This window comes from Acipenser ruthenus, chromosome 8 (assembly GCF_902713425.1).
Source record: "Acipenser ruthenus chromosome 8, fAciRut3.2 maternal haplotype, whole genome shotgun sequence".
Classification (NCBI taxonomy): Eukaryota; Metazoa; Chordata; class Actinopteri; order Acipenseriformes; family Acipenseridae; genus Acipenser; species Acipenser ruthenus.
The window spans coordinates 1189173-1207489 of record NC_081196.1 but is presented as its reverse complement, the minus strand read 5'-3'; the positions used below and the strand labels follow the sequence as shown (position 1 = coordinate 1207489).

Here is an 18317-nt window from a genome sequence, read left to right as displayed (position 1 = left end):
ATATATATATATATATATATATATATATATATATATATATGTATGTATTTTTTTTTTTTTTTTTTTGCATATTAAGGATTGAGTAACTAAGCAGTTGAGCATGCTCAGTTGGGCAGTTGCATTATCTGAGTGATGTCATCATTGTGCACGAGCAGTTGTGCTGTACCGACTAACCCACCCGTTGAATGTTGCGATGATTAAATCGTGGTGCATGTGCTGTGGTGTTGTCTCTGTCAATCGAGTGCCGTGTTTCTGTAGTGCATGCACAGTTTAACACACCTGCATTGTGGTCTGTCTGTCTGTCTGTCTGTCTGTCTGTCTGTCTGCGATCTGTTTCCGTCTGTCTTTTGTATCTGTTATTTTATCGGTTTAGCCTGTCTTGCTGAGTAATCAACAGAACTGCAATGAAGTGCTTATTAATGGACGCCTTTTTTAATTGAAGTTTTAACAGCATTAACATATTTCCGAAATGTATTTCATACATAATAAATAAATAAATGCATACATCAATGCAAGGTTCAACAGAATCACTCATTTTAATTTCAGACCACACAAAATTGTTTCTTTATATACTGGTATTTTATATATATATATATATATATATATATATATATATATATATATATATATATATATATATATATATATATATATATATATATATATATATATATATACCGGTAAATGTTTTTTATTTTTCTTCTGAATAAATGTTCTGCATTATACACTGATCATCATCAGAAAAATGTGAGTTCTTTCAGGCCTAGAAAAGTATGACAGTGCCTCTTTGTCAGTCTGCAGTCACTACTGTGAATGCACAATCAAGTGCAAAGAGAGAATCCTTCAAAGAAAAGATAAAGCCATTAATTTCAGGAAGCCAGGTACAATGCAGTGCTGCTCTAAAGACGAGATGATGATCTGCTCAGTAATTAATATACTCCTGCATAAAACATGGGACACCTCCAAAGAGCCTTGTTTAGCATGTGGAAGTATAGAGATTGCAATCGCTCCCGCTGGCCAGACCTGGCTTCATAGATAAGGTGCATTGCAGGACGTGTGGGTCTCCAATAGACCCTTCAAAAGAAAAGGTCTCTGATTTATCTTGATGTACTATTGGAAGTGAAGCTTTTGCTGCCCCCGCGGACTTGAATAAACTACCCACAGAACTCAGGTCCACAGTGTCACTTTCTCATTGAAAGAGATTGCTGTTTGATCATTTGAACCAGCCTTGTGATTGCATGCGATGTGAAGAAGTGAATACAAGAACACATGGATTCTGAAACTGTGTGCTTACTGCCGTTTGTAGCTCATATGGCTTTTCCAGCGAATAACATTTTAAATAAATAAGTAAATAGGACAAACCTTTTTGACTAAAACAGCCAGACCGAAGATTCGAGAGTTCTTAAAGAGTAAAAAAAAACAAAAACAACAAAAAAAAAAAACACAAAAATCACAAGCAAAAGCGGGCTGTTTAACCAGGCAGCTTCTGTGCTTTCGTGCTTGTTAAACATGTTGCATGTTTATACACATATGCGTCCTTTCTATTTGGCATTCTGGCTTCCACCTGAAACTACAGATTGTCCATCCATCCTTTCTAAATCAAATGAACTGTATTGTGGAGCTCAGTGAACCGTCTGTTGTACAGCCCTGCTCTAGAAACCCTGGAGCTGGCAGCCTGAGCTCCTGTATGTCTTTCACCTGAGTGGGGACAGACGGCCCTGAGGTCTTACCTTACATTATCTCGCACTTGAGATCAATGTGTTTTTAAAAAGTTGTTTTATATAAAAAAGCAACAAGTGTTTTACAGAGAAAACCACACTTAATTAACCAAATACAATGCTCTTTCCCATGATCAAAATCCCTGCTTCAAAAGTGAACATCGTTGGGTTATAATTAAAAGCCGCTGCCAGTCTATCTGCCTTCCCGCTCCCTTCTGGTGCATTTTTCCCATTGGAAAGCCAGGTCCTGTGAGAAACGGAATAAGAATGGGCTGTAGTGGGGGTAGTGAAAGCAATTCCTGCAGACCATTCCTGATGCTCTGTCCCTCGCTGTGATAAGTCTGCCTCTCCTGTTTGAGTCTGTTTCCTTGCGTGAGAGAAGTGGCAGTGAGTGGGACACCTGTGAATGTAGATCTATTTGAATCCCGGTAAGCCAGGCTCACACTGTGGGCTGCTTCTCTTTGGGGGAGTCCTGTAGTCGCTCTTCTTAGGATAAAACAATGAGAACAGACGCTAACAATATAGCCGAGTGAAGGCTCATTTTTTTTTTTTTTTTTTTAATTTTCTCCTTCACAGACAAACTGAAAAAAAAGATCCTGACCAAAAAGGTGAGACAAATCGTATCTGTTCTGTTAAAAAAAAAAAAAGAAAAAAATTCACTTTTAAGATGATGCTCAAAATGAGGATTTCCTCTAACTTGTTTGATAATTGTAAGCGTTCAATAAAACCTTTTTTGTTTTATTTGTTCTTAGGAAATTGATGCGATGTTGATAACGGCCTCGAAAGCAAAAGCCGGTTCCAGCCTCTTCAGGAGCATGGGGGATCATGGTAAGCACTTCAATTCAAACATTTCCATTAGTAACTACAAAACACCGTCTCTTCCTTTTATATCCAGTGGATCTTCTGATGCCATAGGCATTTCATCCATAGCTATATAATAACACTCAGTAGCAGTAGATTTTATTATCAACATCTGACATAGAGAAAGACTTAGTCAAAAGGTTTGTCATTGAATTTGAGTTTCTTTTACTGTCTCTAAAATAATAACAGTAAATATGATGTAACCGTTAAACACTATTTGAAAAATCTTTAAGTAAATATTTTCATATCTGTAAAAGCAAAGGAAAGTGTGTGTGTGTGAGGTGCAGTAAACACAGACAGTTTCTCTTCAGCTGCAGTTCAGTTTCTCTCTTGCTGTCCAGCTTAACCCAGCCCCTGTGATGCCAATCCCCATTGAAAACAAAGACTTCAACCTTGAGAAATATGCAACAAGACAACTGTGTGTAAGCTGAGGTCATCAGCTGCATCCGCTTTGCATCAGGATACTTAATTGTGTACCTCGTACCTCCAAAAATATCCAGGCTCCAGTAATTCCCATCGTTCTTGAACACGTCCTGCCATTGGTACTGTGGAGTTGGATCTCTAGTCGTACCATTGAGGTGGTCCAAATGCAGATGCTGGGATCCACAGGGAGTGGCAACCCCCATACACTGGCAGCAACTCGGGTGCAAACCGGCACCTTGCCCCTCTCAATGCAGCTGCTTAACCACAGTACAGAAGAGCCAGGCTCCTGTGCACAAGCAGTGATGGAGCTGGAGCCTTGCTGTACTAATCCACCAGTTCCACTGCAGGATTCAGTCTTGTGCAGACTTGCACTGCTCTGTCTTGTGTCCTGCCTCCCCCTGGCACTCTACATACAATACATTTGACTCAATGGCATTCTCAAAGTACTAGTGGTGTGTAGCTGTGAGACAAACACACTAACGAGGGGGGTCAGCACTAAGTAACCAATCCCCTGTTGTGCTTGTTTGTATATGTGTTTAATTAGACAGATTACACTCGCAGTACTCCTAGTTTTAAGCGTCATGTGTTTAATGTTGTGAACTGTTAGCAAGTGCTGTTGGGCTGTTTTATAGCTGTGCATGTCTGCTAGTTGCATGTACAGTGTATCTGCTCAGCGTTTCAAAGAAATTACTGTATAAATATAAACAAAACCTGTCCCAATGATATCAGGCAGATGGTGTTGTTTGTCTGGTTTAAATACAGCGGGGTGACTTCCCTGTCCTTGGTATTTAGTCATGTCATATAAAGCAATTCCCTCTGGCAGCAAGGAAAAAAAAGCATTGTATGCCCTCTAGTGGTGTACAAAATGATTGACACTATTTTGCTATTGAATGGGAGGTTGTTGTTTGTTGTAAAATTGCAAGGTACTGTAAGTGTCTTAATGTGTTCTCAGACTGGTCAAAGCAAACAGACAAACTTCAGCTGATGGAGCCCAAAAAACATTCTTAACAAGAGTTTCTCAAAACTGCCTGCAAAGCAGTTTATTTGTTTGGCAGGTCTTGGCAGTGACCTGGCTGAAAAGGCCTGCGTGTGGGAGCTGATCATTCTGAAGGGAGGGGAGAAGGGTTCAAGAAAAGCTCATGAAACCTTTATGAAAACTTCTTGTACAGCATGTTAGCAATGTTAAACCCGTGAACAGTTCCTAATGCAGTTCTTAAAATATAAATAAAAAGTGAGAGGAGGCCCTGCTCTTAAAATAGAGCAGAACTAAATGACTTCCACACTGCCCTTCCGTGCTCCAAGGCCCTGGCACCCAGTGATTATACTGGGCTGGGACTCACGGGAAACCAGTTGGGCTGTGGTTTCTGTTCTTTATTCTCCTGTCCTTCTCAACACCACAATCCTACACTCTTCATAACGCTGTGGCCAGGCTCAGCCCACTGGTACTGTGTACAAGTTAAAGATGTAATCATGAAGGTTAACAAGATGCACAATGGGGTAGAGTGGATTTATTTATGTGCCTGTGTATGTATTGTAAGTGTAATCATTTGATTGCTGAAGTGGCTGAGTAGTTACGCAAGCATTGCCCTGCTTACAGTAGAGCAGGGCTCAGATAGCTCTTCTGTTTACAGCTGCTGATGCTAGTGAAAGCAGTCTCAGGCATGATTGGAACTGAAGCATCCAAACTTTTCCAGGCCAGTTTCACAGACCGGACTGGCACTTCTCTGAGACTAAGGTGGTCCAGGATTAGCGCTAATCAGGGTTTATGAAACCAGCCGCTAGTGTTTTTATAAGTCATGTGCTGGCATATCTCCCCGTCTGGGAGGCCACCAGGCAAGCAAAGAGAGCGCGAAATCATAGACTGTGTTGATAGCAGTGGGAACTGCCACACCAGCTGCAATGTGAAGCGAGTGACACAAGATAACGGATTTGGGATTGTTATTTTTTCACTCGCATGCCCTAGTCACCTTAGAAATGACGGCCATGGCTGAGGAGTTCATTATTATTGCATTTGGTAGCACTGCTTGAGCAAAGGGGATCTGCGTGCCACGTGTCTGGTGTTAGGATTGCTTAAAACATTAAAACACTAAATAAAAGTGTTACTCCTGTGTCCTATAATATTGCAATACTTTTCACCTTGTGGAAATGACATGTTCCTATCATAATAAAGCAAAGCCCCCTTTCTGGCAGTGGGCCTAGCTGCACTATCAGTACAATCTAACAGCCTGCCAGCTTCGAGTGTTGCCTTCTCTCAGGAGAATCAGAAGCATACTATCCCTCGCATTGGTTTTTTTGCTGCCAGATTTGGTACAAAGATGAAATTCTTTGATCCTTTTGAGTAGCAGCCTAACAGTTTCTCCCTTGCTCGGCACTAAAGTATGACAAAGGGGAATGTCGATTTATGAACCCATTAAAATACACATGCAATCCGCTCGACCCAAGTGGAAACGCATTACTACTGCAAACCCTGTATCTCTGTGCATAGCTGTATTGAGAGCTGCTGGCTGTGCTCCTGCTCTAAGTGAGAGCCTCCTGAAAGTAACTTGCGAGTGCCGGGGTTCTGCTAGCGCTATTCTCTATGGGACGCTAATCAGATAAGATAGCAGTCTTGAGGAAGTGTACTTACAACCAAAAATATATCAAATGACTTGAGTCAATAGACTTTCATCCTGCCGTGGCAGTGACGGACTGAAAACAAACAGTCGCTGGGGGGATTACAATTATGATTAACCCCGAACTTATGATGATATTGGAAATGTCAGTGTTTACAGCACAACAGTTTCTAACTTTAACTATACTACCAATTTTATTTGGGTCTGATTTTGTTTGCGTTTTTTTGGGGGGGGTTTTTTGCTCTTCCTTCAAAATTAGCAACGCTGTTCACCCTGCACAAGATGCGAATGTCTAATACAGTGTGATGTATATCTGTACAACAGTAAAGAAACATGATTTTTAAATACCCATCCCAACATTTCGCCTAATACCTTCATATATATGTGTGTGTGTGATCGGGTATGTGAAGATATTCATGTTTTGCTGTTTTTTGTCTCTTTTTTTAAAGGATTGATATCCTACACAGAATACCTATTCCTGTTGACTATTCTTACAAGTAAGTAGCATTCTATTGGAACAATGTCTTTTTAATTAACCTGTTTGGAATATGAAAGTGTCCCGCCTTTAGTGCTTGTTTGCTTATTAAAAGAAAAGGGGGTGGGGGGACTAATTAATTAAACATCCTCATCACCCCCCCCTTAGCCCTTAAAAGGTTTGGTGTTTTTTGCCATTGCGCTTACTCCTGTCTTTGATTTAACTGCTGCAAAATGTCCATGTTAATGTTACAAAACGAGAAAGAAAGAATAACTACAGACCATGAATCACTTTAAAAGCAGAGAACGTTATCATTAGGGCACTTTATTGGCACCCTTGTCTGTATAAAGTTGGACAGCTGGGAATGGGGGTTCCAGTAACTCGGCTAGAAAATGCAGTCTAGCTGAGTGCGGGGCCGTGCTGTCTGGCAGTCTGTGTGCTCAGGTGGGAGTAACTGTCCGAGGTGTAAGAGCAGCTTTATCTGCAGCTTCAGTGCCCTGGTGACATCATTATAAAGCAGGTGCCCTGGACACCATGGCAACAACACACCCCCGCTCTCCCCTCCGCTGCGGGTTGGTGTTCTGAACATGTGTGCAAGACAAGCTGCTGTCAGTGATCACTCTGTGTGACTGCAGGAAGAGCAAGGATACATGCTTTAAAAACCAAGCATTGCTTCAGCTTGAAACCGGCTGCCCAGGAGAGAGTTAACCCTGCAGACTGCAGACTGTCCCTGCAGTGCCTGGGAACCGTGGTGCGAAGGATTCCAAACGAGAGAATCATTCATTCATTCATTCATTCATTCATTCATTCATACATAGAAAGTCACGGTTATTAGGGCAGACTGCTGATTCTTACTCGTTTTGTAACTTTAATATGTTGATTTTATTGTATAGCTCATTAGGGATGAAGACCCTATGCTGTAGGTTTTCCTTACTGTAGACATCAAGCTTAGCATTGCACAATTGTCTGCAAGTTGTTATACTGTGTGTATTCTGTAAAAGTCTAAAATGCATGTATGTTACAATGAAAGTCTGAAGCACATTCCTTGACAATCCTGTGTAGTCCTATCCTGAATGTATGGTATGTGTCTGTGTGTGTGTGTGTGTGTGTGTGTGTGTTATATAGTGTCACACATGCATGTAATCGATGGAATGTATTGTTTCAGAGCCATGCACTGGATTTCATATCGCTTTCAAAATGCTTGATGTAGATGGCAATGAGCAGGTGGACAAAAAGGAATTTTTGAAGGTATGGCATGAATATAAAGCATTGTGGAAGGTTGGGTTACAATGACAGCCTCAGGTGGATGGATGTCTGGGTGGGTGGATGTGGTTCTGTATTTGGTCATTTATATTTTGAAAGCACTACACTACATGTGTTTTTTTTTTTTTTTTTTTTTTTAAACTTCAGGTGTCTGAATCTGTAAAATGTAACCTGCTGTAAACTAGAGAGCTATCACAGATATGTGGATGTTACTGACATACTTGTGTGGGGCTCAAATATATGAGTTTAAGTTCAAGAGTCTGCCATGCAACGCTGCCCTTACCAGTCAATGGATTTCATTCCAATTGAGGAACTGTTGGCTGACCAAATAAACCGCTGGAGATACCTCCAACACCTTGCAGACTCGATGGGCCGGTTTCAAGCTGTCTGAGCTGGAAGAGGTCTCCAGACCAGTCCCATGTATACAAGGGGATTCTGACAGCAGCAGACTCGATGGGCCGGTTTCAAAGCTGTCTGAGCTGGAAGAGGTCTCCAGACCAGTCCCCTGTATACGAGGGGATTCTGAGCAGCAGCTAGCTAGCTTGTCAGTGGAGCTCTCCAGAGCCGTCCTGGAGGAACTCAAGCATCTGTTATGACTTGCTGTGTGGAATCGAAAGGTGTGCATGCATTCCAGTGTGCAGCATCAACATTCCCATGCCTGAGCCCCTGGTATGTCACAATGAGGAGTCCATGTGGAAATGCTTAACATTACTGCTGATTACTTGGTTTTCTATATAAACACTGTCTCGATTCATTCACAGCAGGTTAGGTTACTGGGATTTCATGGTCTGCTCTCTGTGTTTAGAACGTTACATTTAAGTTCTAGCCCAGGTCCTAGCTGACCGGTTGAACAGAATTTGTGAAAAGCGGAATTTTAAAGAAAACCTTTTTTTGAATGTTTTGGAACCCTCCCACTCTCCAATTCAGGTATTTTTAAGAAAGACAATATAAAGGAGAAGTTCAGATGTTACTTTTAGAAAGAAAGAAAAATGTCTAGCTAGTACACCTTTAAGAAGAAACTTTTCCATCCTCAAATGTTTTTATTCAGTGATGCATGGCATATCAAGTATTTTGTTAAAATATTACAATTTTTATTCGTTTAGACACAATGGGGTTTGTTCAAAGTGTTTTGCTTAACTAGGAAAATATGGGCAATTTGTTTCCAACTGTTTTCAATATAAAGCAATACAGTATAACCAGGCTTTGCCTCATTCTTCATATCCCACCTGGAAGACACATAAAGGTTATACCTATCGTTCTATAACTGGGTGGAGTGGCGCATATGCTATTTCACTGTTTAAAAGATATTGACCAGCTGTAACAGTCCATTGAGTCTGTGTTCACTGTTACCTGCTACTGTATATTAAAAGAGGGGTAACTGTCATAAAATTACCACAGCGGGGTGTCCATATGTAAGTGTTTTATCACAGAGCATATGTTCACAGCAGGATCATTTCATAGCTTGCTTTCCCGGGATAGGCTTTTTTTCTGCCCTCCCAAGATCAAAGGGCTTGCCAGGTGAGCCCAGCCCAGTGTTTAACCTTTCCTTGGGTGTCCCTTTAGCCCCAGACAAGCGGAATGAACTGTCTCTGTGGTTCAAGCACCAGGAAAGGATTAGAAACCCACCCTCTTGAAAATGTTCCTTTCATAGCATTACACACACTGCTGGCAGTCTGCTTTCGAATCCCCTTTTGTCAACACGTTCATTCTTAAGAATGTGTAAACCCATTGTTTTTTTTAAGATAGAAATGTTTTCAAAAACGTTTATGGTTCATTTTTTATTGAATTAAAAGCCGAGATGAAGATCTGTAAGTAGTTTAGTTTTGAAACGTGAACAAAACTGCTTTGGTTTGTTTTGAAAAAAAATAAAAACAAGGTTAAAATTGAACATGATTGTTTTAAGCATGTGAGAATTTGGTCTTGTTTCGGAATCTCTAAACACATAAGATTCTAAAACTGAATGTTCTGAATTCTGGTGGCTTTGCAAACCTGTGTTGGCAGCGGTCCGCTGTGCTAACATGTCAGGATCTCCCAGTTAGTTGCACGTGGTGCTCAATATTTAGCTACATGTGGGAGTGGGGAGACAAGCTGGAACGAACAGCATAATTTAACAAGATTTTGAAGTGTCATTTCTGGTTTTGCCCAGTTGTGAGCTGCTGTGTAGGGCTTAATTAATGATACGTTCCTTGTTTTTGTTAATGCTGCCTTCTTCAAAAAAGGGAATGAATCTAACAGGTATGTACTGTGTTGCTGACTTCATTACAATAGTCATCTCTGTAATAGAAGCAGGAACAGTCTCCTGATAAGAATCTTTTGGGTTTGAAGTTCTCACGTGGATTATATTCTGTATAAATGCGGTTTAGCCGTATACATGACTTATCCATAGCAGGAACTAGTCTGCAAGGCTGAGTTACTGTTTTTTGAGCTGTCTGCAATTGCATCCCATAGATTTGATATACAAGCTGAATATTTAACATTCACAGAACGCATTGAGTTACCCCGTGCAAGCCTCTTTCAAAGGTTCTTCTGTTGCGCTTGTAAAAATGACAAAATCAGATGCATGTAATCTGAGTGTGAGTTGTATGTTTAGAATTGCATTTGTGTCTTACTTTGTTTTAGTTTTACGATGCAAATGAAACCCAGGAGTATACACAATGTCTTAATAATAGTCATTAATAAATGCTGTCATTTACATTTTTAATGTGCATCAGTTCTGAATTGCTGTTGGTCACAGTCTTCACACTACAGAGCATTGAGGTATACAGGGATTCTGAAGTTACTGTGCTGGTTTAACTGTTCTATGTTTGGCCTTTAGCTGAAAAACATCATTGGGAAGACAAAAGAGGTGAAAATGTTTAAAGACGACATGGAGGTAAGTAGCCTTTCTGTTGCACCCTACCCATTAAATACCCTCGGGAAAGATTTGATCTGGCAGTGAAACATGTGAAGCTCCCCTCCCCTCCAAATGTCAGGACAGGTTGGAAGGTAATTTGTCTGCATTCATCACTTTGATTAGAGCCTGCTTTTAAGTCCTCCTTTATAATAGAAAGCAGGGCAGAAGCTGAATCCGGGGGGGGCGACTCAGTTTTCAGTTTGGTTCCTCTCTCTCCCCAGTAATCGGGGGATGTGGCACCGCATACATCTGAGGAATGCTGCCTTTCATTTTACAATAAGAAATGCTTTGCATGTCACATGGCCAAGGAGCATGAAGCTATGCCAGGGCTAATGGGGCTTGTTACCGATGATGCTGAAAGCTAAATAACCATTAGCGGTGTGTTTCATGAAAAGAGGCTTGTCTTTCACCTTGCCTCTTCAGCAGGATAAAAGGGACAGGGGCTCTTTAGATGTCATGAGAACAGTTCTGTTGAAATTATTCTGGATGCCTCCATAGGAAAGCCTGGGCCCTCTTTGTTCCCTAAATGTTTCTGTCATGTCTAAAGAATGTTACTTTAGTAGCAGTCAGTGGTATTGAAAGAACAGCGCAGCTCAGCACGCTGTTCTATTTTAAAAGTCTTTGTGCAGGACTCAGAACGACCCGCTTAGACTGAAGTCTCCTTGGGTAAGGGGAAGAATACGGAAAAGTTCACATAATGCCATTTTATCACTGCAATTGATGCAAGGTGATTGAGTGTGTACTTGCTAACAAAACAGAGCACAACATTTATATAGAGTGAGAGGTCCGTCTAGTACCAGGTGACTACAGATATGTAAATTATTAAAACAAATAAAACATAACAAATATATAACAGTATTGGTAAACTTAAAACTCACTTTTGTAATAATTAGCTACAACGTTTCAGCTCCCGACGCCTTCAGATAGCATGGTAGAAATAACCAGGCAGACTGATGTTGCTGTTTCAGTTGGAACGCTGCACAGGGGCTTAGAGAAGAATGTTCTAGAACACTGAGACCCAGACAGTTCTGCGGTGGAGTTCCAATCCGGAAAGGATGCATTGTCTTCCAGGTGCAGTCCATGGGGGAAATAAGGCCTTCTATACTGTATATGAAAGGGTTAAACAGATACAAAGCTGAATTTATCTGTCAAGCCATTTGTCATGTTTTGTACATGATCCCAGAGGGGAAAGCCTGTTGTTTGGTTTGCTTATCACAAGGGGGGCGGTAGGTGGCACAGCATTGCTTCAGCATGTACGTGCCCTGCATGTGTTTGTAGTTAAATCAAATAAGTGAAACCTGTCACAGGTTGTGCTGCTCCAACATACTCCAGTGCCTGCTACAAACACATGGCACGTTTAATGCTGAGGTACAGCAGCATCGGGGTCTGAATGTGTAGATTGCTTAGATGCTTGTCAGGTTTCTTTATTTATTTATTTTTATTTTTTTTAAAACCAGCTGAAAAAAGTCAAATCCACATTGAACTCAAAAACTGCAACACCACAAAATACATTCCACAAAACTGACAGGCTTGAGTCCTGAAAAAAAAAAAAAAAAAGGAAAAGTCCATTCATTGTGGGTGTTTGCCAAAATAAATTGTAGTTCTTTTTAAAAGCTGTCTCTCTTGTCCAGCTGTGTGCAATCCTGCACTCCTAACGATATTGGCAGCTCATCTAATTAGAAAAGATTACACCTCATAGATCCTATTAAAATATTTTCTTTTGGCATCTGCAGCTTGTCAGGATCAGAAACAACACAATGAAAGAAGAAAGCCCTTAAAGAAGAAATCTGGTCCCTTCAGAGCCCTGGCATTTGATAGGGGGGGGGGGGGGGGGTGTTGCTGTTTGCTTCATGCAGAGCATGCCTCTCCCAAAGCACAGCTGCACTTCTTTACAATGTGGACGCTATGCTCACATTTCTCTGCCACAACAATGCATAGGTCACTTCTCTTTGCATTTGTTTTCACTTAAATGCATTTTTATGATTCAGCTTTGGAATGTTGTGTGTGTTTTTTTGTTTTTTTTTCCTGTTCTGGAATGATCTGGTACCATCTGGTGGCATACTTCACAAAGTGTACGTGTAATTAGAACAGTTCACCTGTCCACTGAGTGCGGTTATTATTCCTGCATGTTGAAATAAGTTCATACCAGGGTACTACTTCAGAACCCCATGTATACAGGTAGTTTTTCCATATGTGTTTTGTTTTGTTTTTCAGGACTCTGTGAATGAAAGCCCTGAGCAGATTAACACAACACTGCTGGTGTATCTGTTTGGCCGGGCTGGGAATCAGAAGCTCCAGTACCAGGAGTTTCAAAGGTAAAATGCTTTCTTTTTCTTCTGTGCTGCGTGGATTGAATCAGCTGGAAAACGCAAGAAGATACTGCCAGAGAAGAACTGACAAGGGTCTTATTTGCAGGCAGCAATGGCTTGGCTGCACTTAGTTAGAGTAGTCCAGAATGCTGCTGCTGCTGCCCCCCATATCTTACCTAGACCAAGTCATGCATCCCTGCTGCCCAATTCACGGCTTCACTGCACTCAGTAGGGTAGACTTGTAATAATCTGCTAGCTGACTAATAAGACTGGCAGTAGCCTTGTCTCTGTGATCTCTGCGACCTGCTTTATAAGTTAATGTGCACGGTTAACCCTGTCTCCTGTGGTGTCTCTGCTTGGGCAAATCGTTCCTTTCTTATTGGAAGGGTACAAGCCTGGTGGAGATCAGGATTATTTTTGAAATGCTGTATTAACACAAGGAGAATAATGCATGTAGGCAGGGTTTGTCTGCCCCTCTTACTGTCCTCCCTTCCCACACGCGCACACACACACACACACACACACACACACACAGTAAGCCCTGCTCATGTCAGGTGTGTCTGTTGAAGGTTAGTTTGTTTTGTTCTGTTTTTTTTTTTTTTTTAATCTGGATGTATGCACGCTCCATTTAAGTCGCTGCTTGATAGTAAAGTTTGTTTAGCATCTGTTGCACAGCGTGAATGGTCTGGTGACTTTGTAACCCCGGTGCAGGCAGGCAGGCAGGTATCACTTTTCTCTTGGTTTTTATTTGTTAGTAAATCAAGCACATCATTTCTTGCTCTCCATTGTTGGCTGGAGAAGGTGATTTGTATCGGCTGAGCTCTGACAGCAGTGCACTGGGACAGGAAAGGCATTGTGACTGATTACAGGACCGTGCTGCTGTTTGTACAAGAGATGAGTGACTGGTGGGAGCTACAGGCATCGATCATTGTCAAGGGGAGGGGGCGGAGGTGATGATATTTTAACACTGTGCCTGCCTTGTTCTCTTTTTACAAAAATGGGCTACTACGTGTATTCTATTCATTATCCTTTTTTACCGCAAGAGCGGGTTAAAAAAAATTGTAGGAGGCAGTGCGGTCCAGTGGTTAAAGTCCAGGGCTTGTAACCAGAATCCCACCACTGCCACTGACTCACTGTGTGATCCTGAGCAAGTCACTTAACCTTGTGCTCCATGTAAGTGACTCTGCATGTAATGCACAGTTCACAGCCTACCTCTGTAAAGCGCTTTGTGGTGGTGGTCCACTATGAAAGGCGCTATATAAAAAAAATAAAGAAGAAATACAATATCATTCAATAAAAAGGCCCCCTCTTTTTGTTGTTGTTATTAACGATCTCTGCAGACATTGCCAAGACATTAATGTATACGTACGTTCTTTATTTTAACTATAAACATTTCCTTTAAGAGTATTATAAATTAGTAAGACGCAAGTTCTGAGATCATTCAGCTACTAGGAACTGGATGAGCTTAAACGGGCCGAATAGCCCTATATACTCCTGTTACCAACATCAACTGGAATCCACGTTACAAAGAGAATGAAAACACAGCGTTGAGGAGAAACGGGCAAAAAACACCTGTGTGTTCTGCTCAACATCTTGTGCATCTGTTTCCTGGTACGTGCCCAGTGATTTCATCTTGTTTTATCCGAGGAACAAATAGTGTGGGTGCAGCCGTGTACACAAACTTCTTAACAATCCAGATGTTCTGCGTCCGCTCGAGCTGGCAGAGTTCAGCACCACATCTGTTATTAAGATTGAGCCGAGGGAGTATTACTTCATACAGTCTGGCAGAATGTGACCTGGCAGCAGCGGTACAAACACGCTTGTGCGATCACTTTCAGTCTGATTGCCCCTGCCTTATTGCATCAGCATCGCTTAGGTAATCTAATTACTTTCACAAAGCTGGGATTTTTTTTTTTTTGTAACTTTTATTTTTTGTTTTAAATTACAAAACTAATACAATAAAACAATACCAGCTCTGTATAAAAAATATCCTTATATGTGTCCTTCGGTGGAATTTTGGCGCCCCCTGCCCCTAAATAAGGGAGAAACAGCAGAGGGATTACAGTAGATCCCTGCCTTTATTTTGTAATGCACACTAATTCATTATAACTCTTTAATTATTGTATAAAGTACACAACAGGCATTGGTTGAAGTAAGAAAGCATATTTTGGTATCCCAGAAGGGTATTTTGTATGTGGTTGCTTGTCTGTCTGCAACACTGCACTGCAGTTAATTCCCTGTAAAGTGTACTGTAGTAAAAACACTGTACAGCTCTTATTTAGTATTTATTTTTACCCCTGGCTAGAGAATGAAGCAGCAAAGCAGATAACTAAACAAATTAAATAAAATGCATGTTCAAAATGTTTTAGATTGCACTCCCAGTGAAGAGGATTAAATATAGATCTATTTCTTTAATTCTAGGAGAATACGCCTTGCGTGTTGAGATTCTGTCTTATTCTTTCAATCACAATGTCAGTTTATTACATGACATCGTTAGTGCAATTGGAATGCAGCTTACCCGTGCCATCGGGCGCTGAAGCATTTCTCTGCTCATCTGCGTTTGGCGGTCCGGTGTTTGAAGGAGACGTGTGTGCTTATTTCTGCCAGGTTCATGGAGGATCTGCAAGCTGAAATGCAGGAGATGGAGTTCATGCAGTTTTCCAAAGGCATGGACACCATGAGGAGAGAGGACTTTGCAGAGTGGCTGCTCCACTACACTAACGAAGAGGACAACGAGGCCTACTGGGAGAACATGAGGAAGAGGATTCCGCCAGGCCAGGTGGGAGACCTGGGGACCAGCTCATGCACTCCCAGCTTGGAAAATAGAAACTCACGCAGTAAACCAAGCCCCGGTGGAGCCGTTTGTTTATGAACCCGATTCGCACATTGTCCAGGATGTGTGGAAATGGAAATGGGTGCCACCGGGGGAGCTAACGTGTTTCTCGATTTCTCTTTTTTTTTTTCTCCAGAGCATCAGTTTTGAAGAGTTTAAATCGTTCTGTCTGTTCACCAACAACATGGATGATTTTGCCTTCACTATGAAAATGATCAGTGAAGCCAACCGGCCCATTAAAATGGGTAAGTGGTATTGCCTGAGAATCGACCCCACCCCCTTGCATTCTGGATTCCTAGTTTCTTCATCGTTTTGTGTTTTTAATTTGGTTTATTCTCAAAACAATTGTATACAAAACTTTGCAAACCTTAAGGTTCGCGCTGGCGGCCCCTTTAAGTGACAGTTTACCGTATGCAGATGTATGTATCGGTCTCTGTGAGCCCTACTGTGCCATTCTGTCTCATTGGTGCCTTGGTAAACAGTTCTGCAGACTGCAGGCCAGAAACAAGGTTTGATGTTTTTTTTTTGTTTGTTGTTTTTTTTTCCCCCTCCCTTAGCTGAATTCAAAAGGGCAGTGATGATCGCGACGGGACATGAGCTGTCTGAGAGCGTTCTGGACACTGTCTTCAAGATATTCGACCTGGACGGAGACAACTGCCTCAGCCACAAGGAGTTCCTGGGAGTGATGAATGACCGAATTCGGCGCGGGTTGAAGGTAAAAGCGGTGAATATAAGTGCATTCACCAAACCAGAGTTATCAAACGTGTGATGCATGAATGTCATAGCAGCTGTACATCGCTTCTGTCTGCACCCTTTGTCTGGCTCTGTTAGACTGGAGGGTGTAGAGTACATGATGACACCCAAGTTGGGGCCAATGGTGTTGATTGTGCTACTTTTCCATTCCTGTCAATACAATTGAAGAAACTGCTGCTCTCCACAAATCTGTCAGTTTTTCTTTGCCTCTGTGGAGAACATGTTTTAGTGGTTGCCTTGGACCTCTTCGAACAAGCTGGCAAAAGACGTACACGTATTGTAAGCTGCATGCTAATTGAGGTTTTGCGATGTGGTGTTTGATTAACCAGTCCCACTAGAGGACGCTATCTGATGAAAAAACTGGACCTGCAGAAATGAATACAGCCTCACACCCTCAGGTGTTGAATTCCAAAGCTCATGCTTTGCTGATGTTGTTAGATTGTCCAGTTAGAGTGATTGCTGGAATATGCAAAGGGAGAAAGCTTCAGCGCTCCTCAGTGCCTGCGTACAGTAACCATACTTCATTTTTATAACAGGTGCAACCCCAGCAGGGAATCCAGGGCTACTGGAAGTGTGTGAAGAGAGAGACTCTGAAAGGGGCACAGGAAGCGCTGCGGCAGACTGGGAGAAGCCCCTTCTGATTCCTGCCCGATCTGCACCTTCTTTCACTCACTGATTCTTTATACTTGCACGCTGGGGTTGCCGTTTCTACACAATGATATCATATTACTTTGCTTGGTTGTTTGGGTTCCACAGATGTTTTTGGTATCGCTCTCAATTATTCTTTAAAGTGACTCTAGTTTTTTTCTAATTGGTTTCTAATAAGATCCCCTATAAACAGGCAATAATGGGGTTTTTTTTGGTTTTCTTTTTTATATATTTTGATAACAAAATGAATGATTCAGAATGTTTTTCTAGTATTTTTTTTTATTATTGAATGTGTTGCAAATTATGAAAAATAAAATGCCACAAATATGTGCTGTTAAACAGCCTGTATTCCCTTCTGGCTCTTCTTATTCTAACACTACTCTGTTACAAGTGGCCAGATTCACAAAGCATTCATGCTGTATGTCACGCAGAATCACGCTATACTTCTTTGTTTGATTATGTCATCATCACTGGAGAAAACAAGCGTTTAAATTGTGAAATCGTGGCATTAAAGCAACTCTTCGTGGGTAAAGTGCAGTGCACAGAAACAGGGCACTGATTTAGTGATGCACCCTGCTCACTTTAACAGGACCGATTTGGAAAAACGTCTGCATGTTGTTTGCATGCGTTTGCTGTGTTTGCTCAGCTCGTGGAGTGCCTGTGTTTTTGCATGTAAACGGTCACATGGGTTAAGGGAGGGGATGCTCTCAAACTGAATGTGTTTCAAAACGTACTCTCTCTGTTGGGTGAGTTTTAATCTCTGTTTGTTTCTAAACATGATTTTGTCAGTGGTGTTGGACGAATACTACAGGTTTTGTCTTTTTGTTTTTGGTTTTTATTAAACAGATGTATAGCATATATAATAAAGCTTGTACTTTTTGCAGACTTGGCTGCTTTTGTCTGGTTTATATTTGCATTTTATGGAACAGACTTTGAAATATATATATATGACATGTACTTTAAAAAATAAATAAAACTAGCCACCAGTTAATTAATCTGACATAATTACTGGTGACCAGAATTAACACTCTTTCGCATTATAAATTGTAATAGGTGATGCATAATTTAAAAAATTATAATAATCTTACTTATTTTACGATCTACAAAGCTCTTGTGATTTAGGTTTTGATAATCCTTATACAACATAATAATACAACACTCAAATCCTTATATTTTATTTTAACAAATTGAGTCAGGTGGCTAAGTGGATATAGATGAGGACTAAGAACCAGAACAAGGTTACTCTTCCCCGATGCACGACTACATTATAGAACTACAAGCTGTATATAGAGTGAACGCTGAGCTGCATTGCACACTTCAAAAAAAATGAATAGAACTGAGCACTGTGCAGAGCTGATCACAGGACATCTACTTCAAGAAAACTCAATTAAATCATCTGTGTTTACATATTAAGGGAAAACACAGTACAGTACATTTGGGTAGGACCCCGGTCTCATTGCTAAATGCCTTTACTCTGCCTTCATAGAGGCTGATTTGGTGACTGAACAAAGCAAGCAATTCCTATGCTG

General features: G+C 41.2%; 1 protein-coding gene across 2 annotated transcripts in view; it reads left to right on the top strand.

Annotated features, from left to right (window-relative positions):
* Positions 1–17673, top strand: part of LOC117407129 (calcium uptake protein 2, mitochondrial-like) — an 83203-nt gene extending 65530 nt beyond the window's left edge. For both annotated transcript variants that reach the window (XM_034922694.2, XM_059027959.1), the window contains 10 exons: positions 2295–2326; positions 2471–2546; positions 6064–6111; positions 7255–7337; positions 10168–10224; positions 12460–12560; positions 15162–15333; positions 15524–15632; positions 15945–16102; positions 16677–17673. In XM_034922694.2, the coding sequence (XP_034778585.1) occupies positions 2295–2326; positions 2471–2546; positions 6064–6111; positions 7255–7337; positions 10168–10224; positions 12460–12560; positions 15162–15333; positions 15524–15632; positions 15945–16102; positions 16677–16781 (941 nt within the window). In that variant the 3' untranslated portion in view covers positions 16782–17673. The remainder of the gene's footprint in view (positions 1–2294; positions 2327–2470; positions 2547–6063; positions 6112–7254; positions 7338–10167; positions 10225–12459; positions 12561–15161; positions 15334–15523; positions 15633–15944; positions 16103–16676) is intronic.
* Positions 17674–18317: the final 644 nt, after the last annotated feature.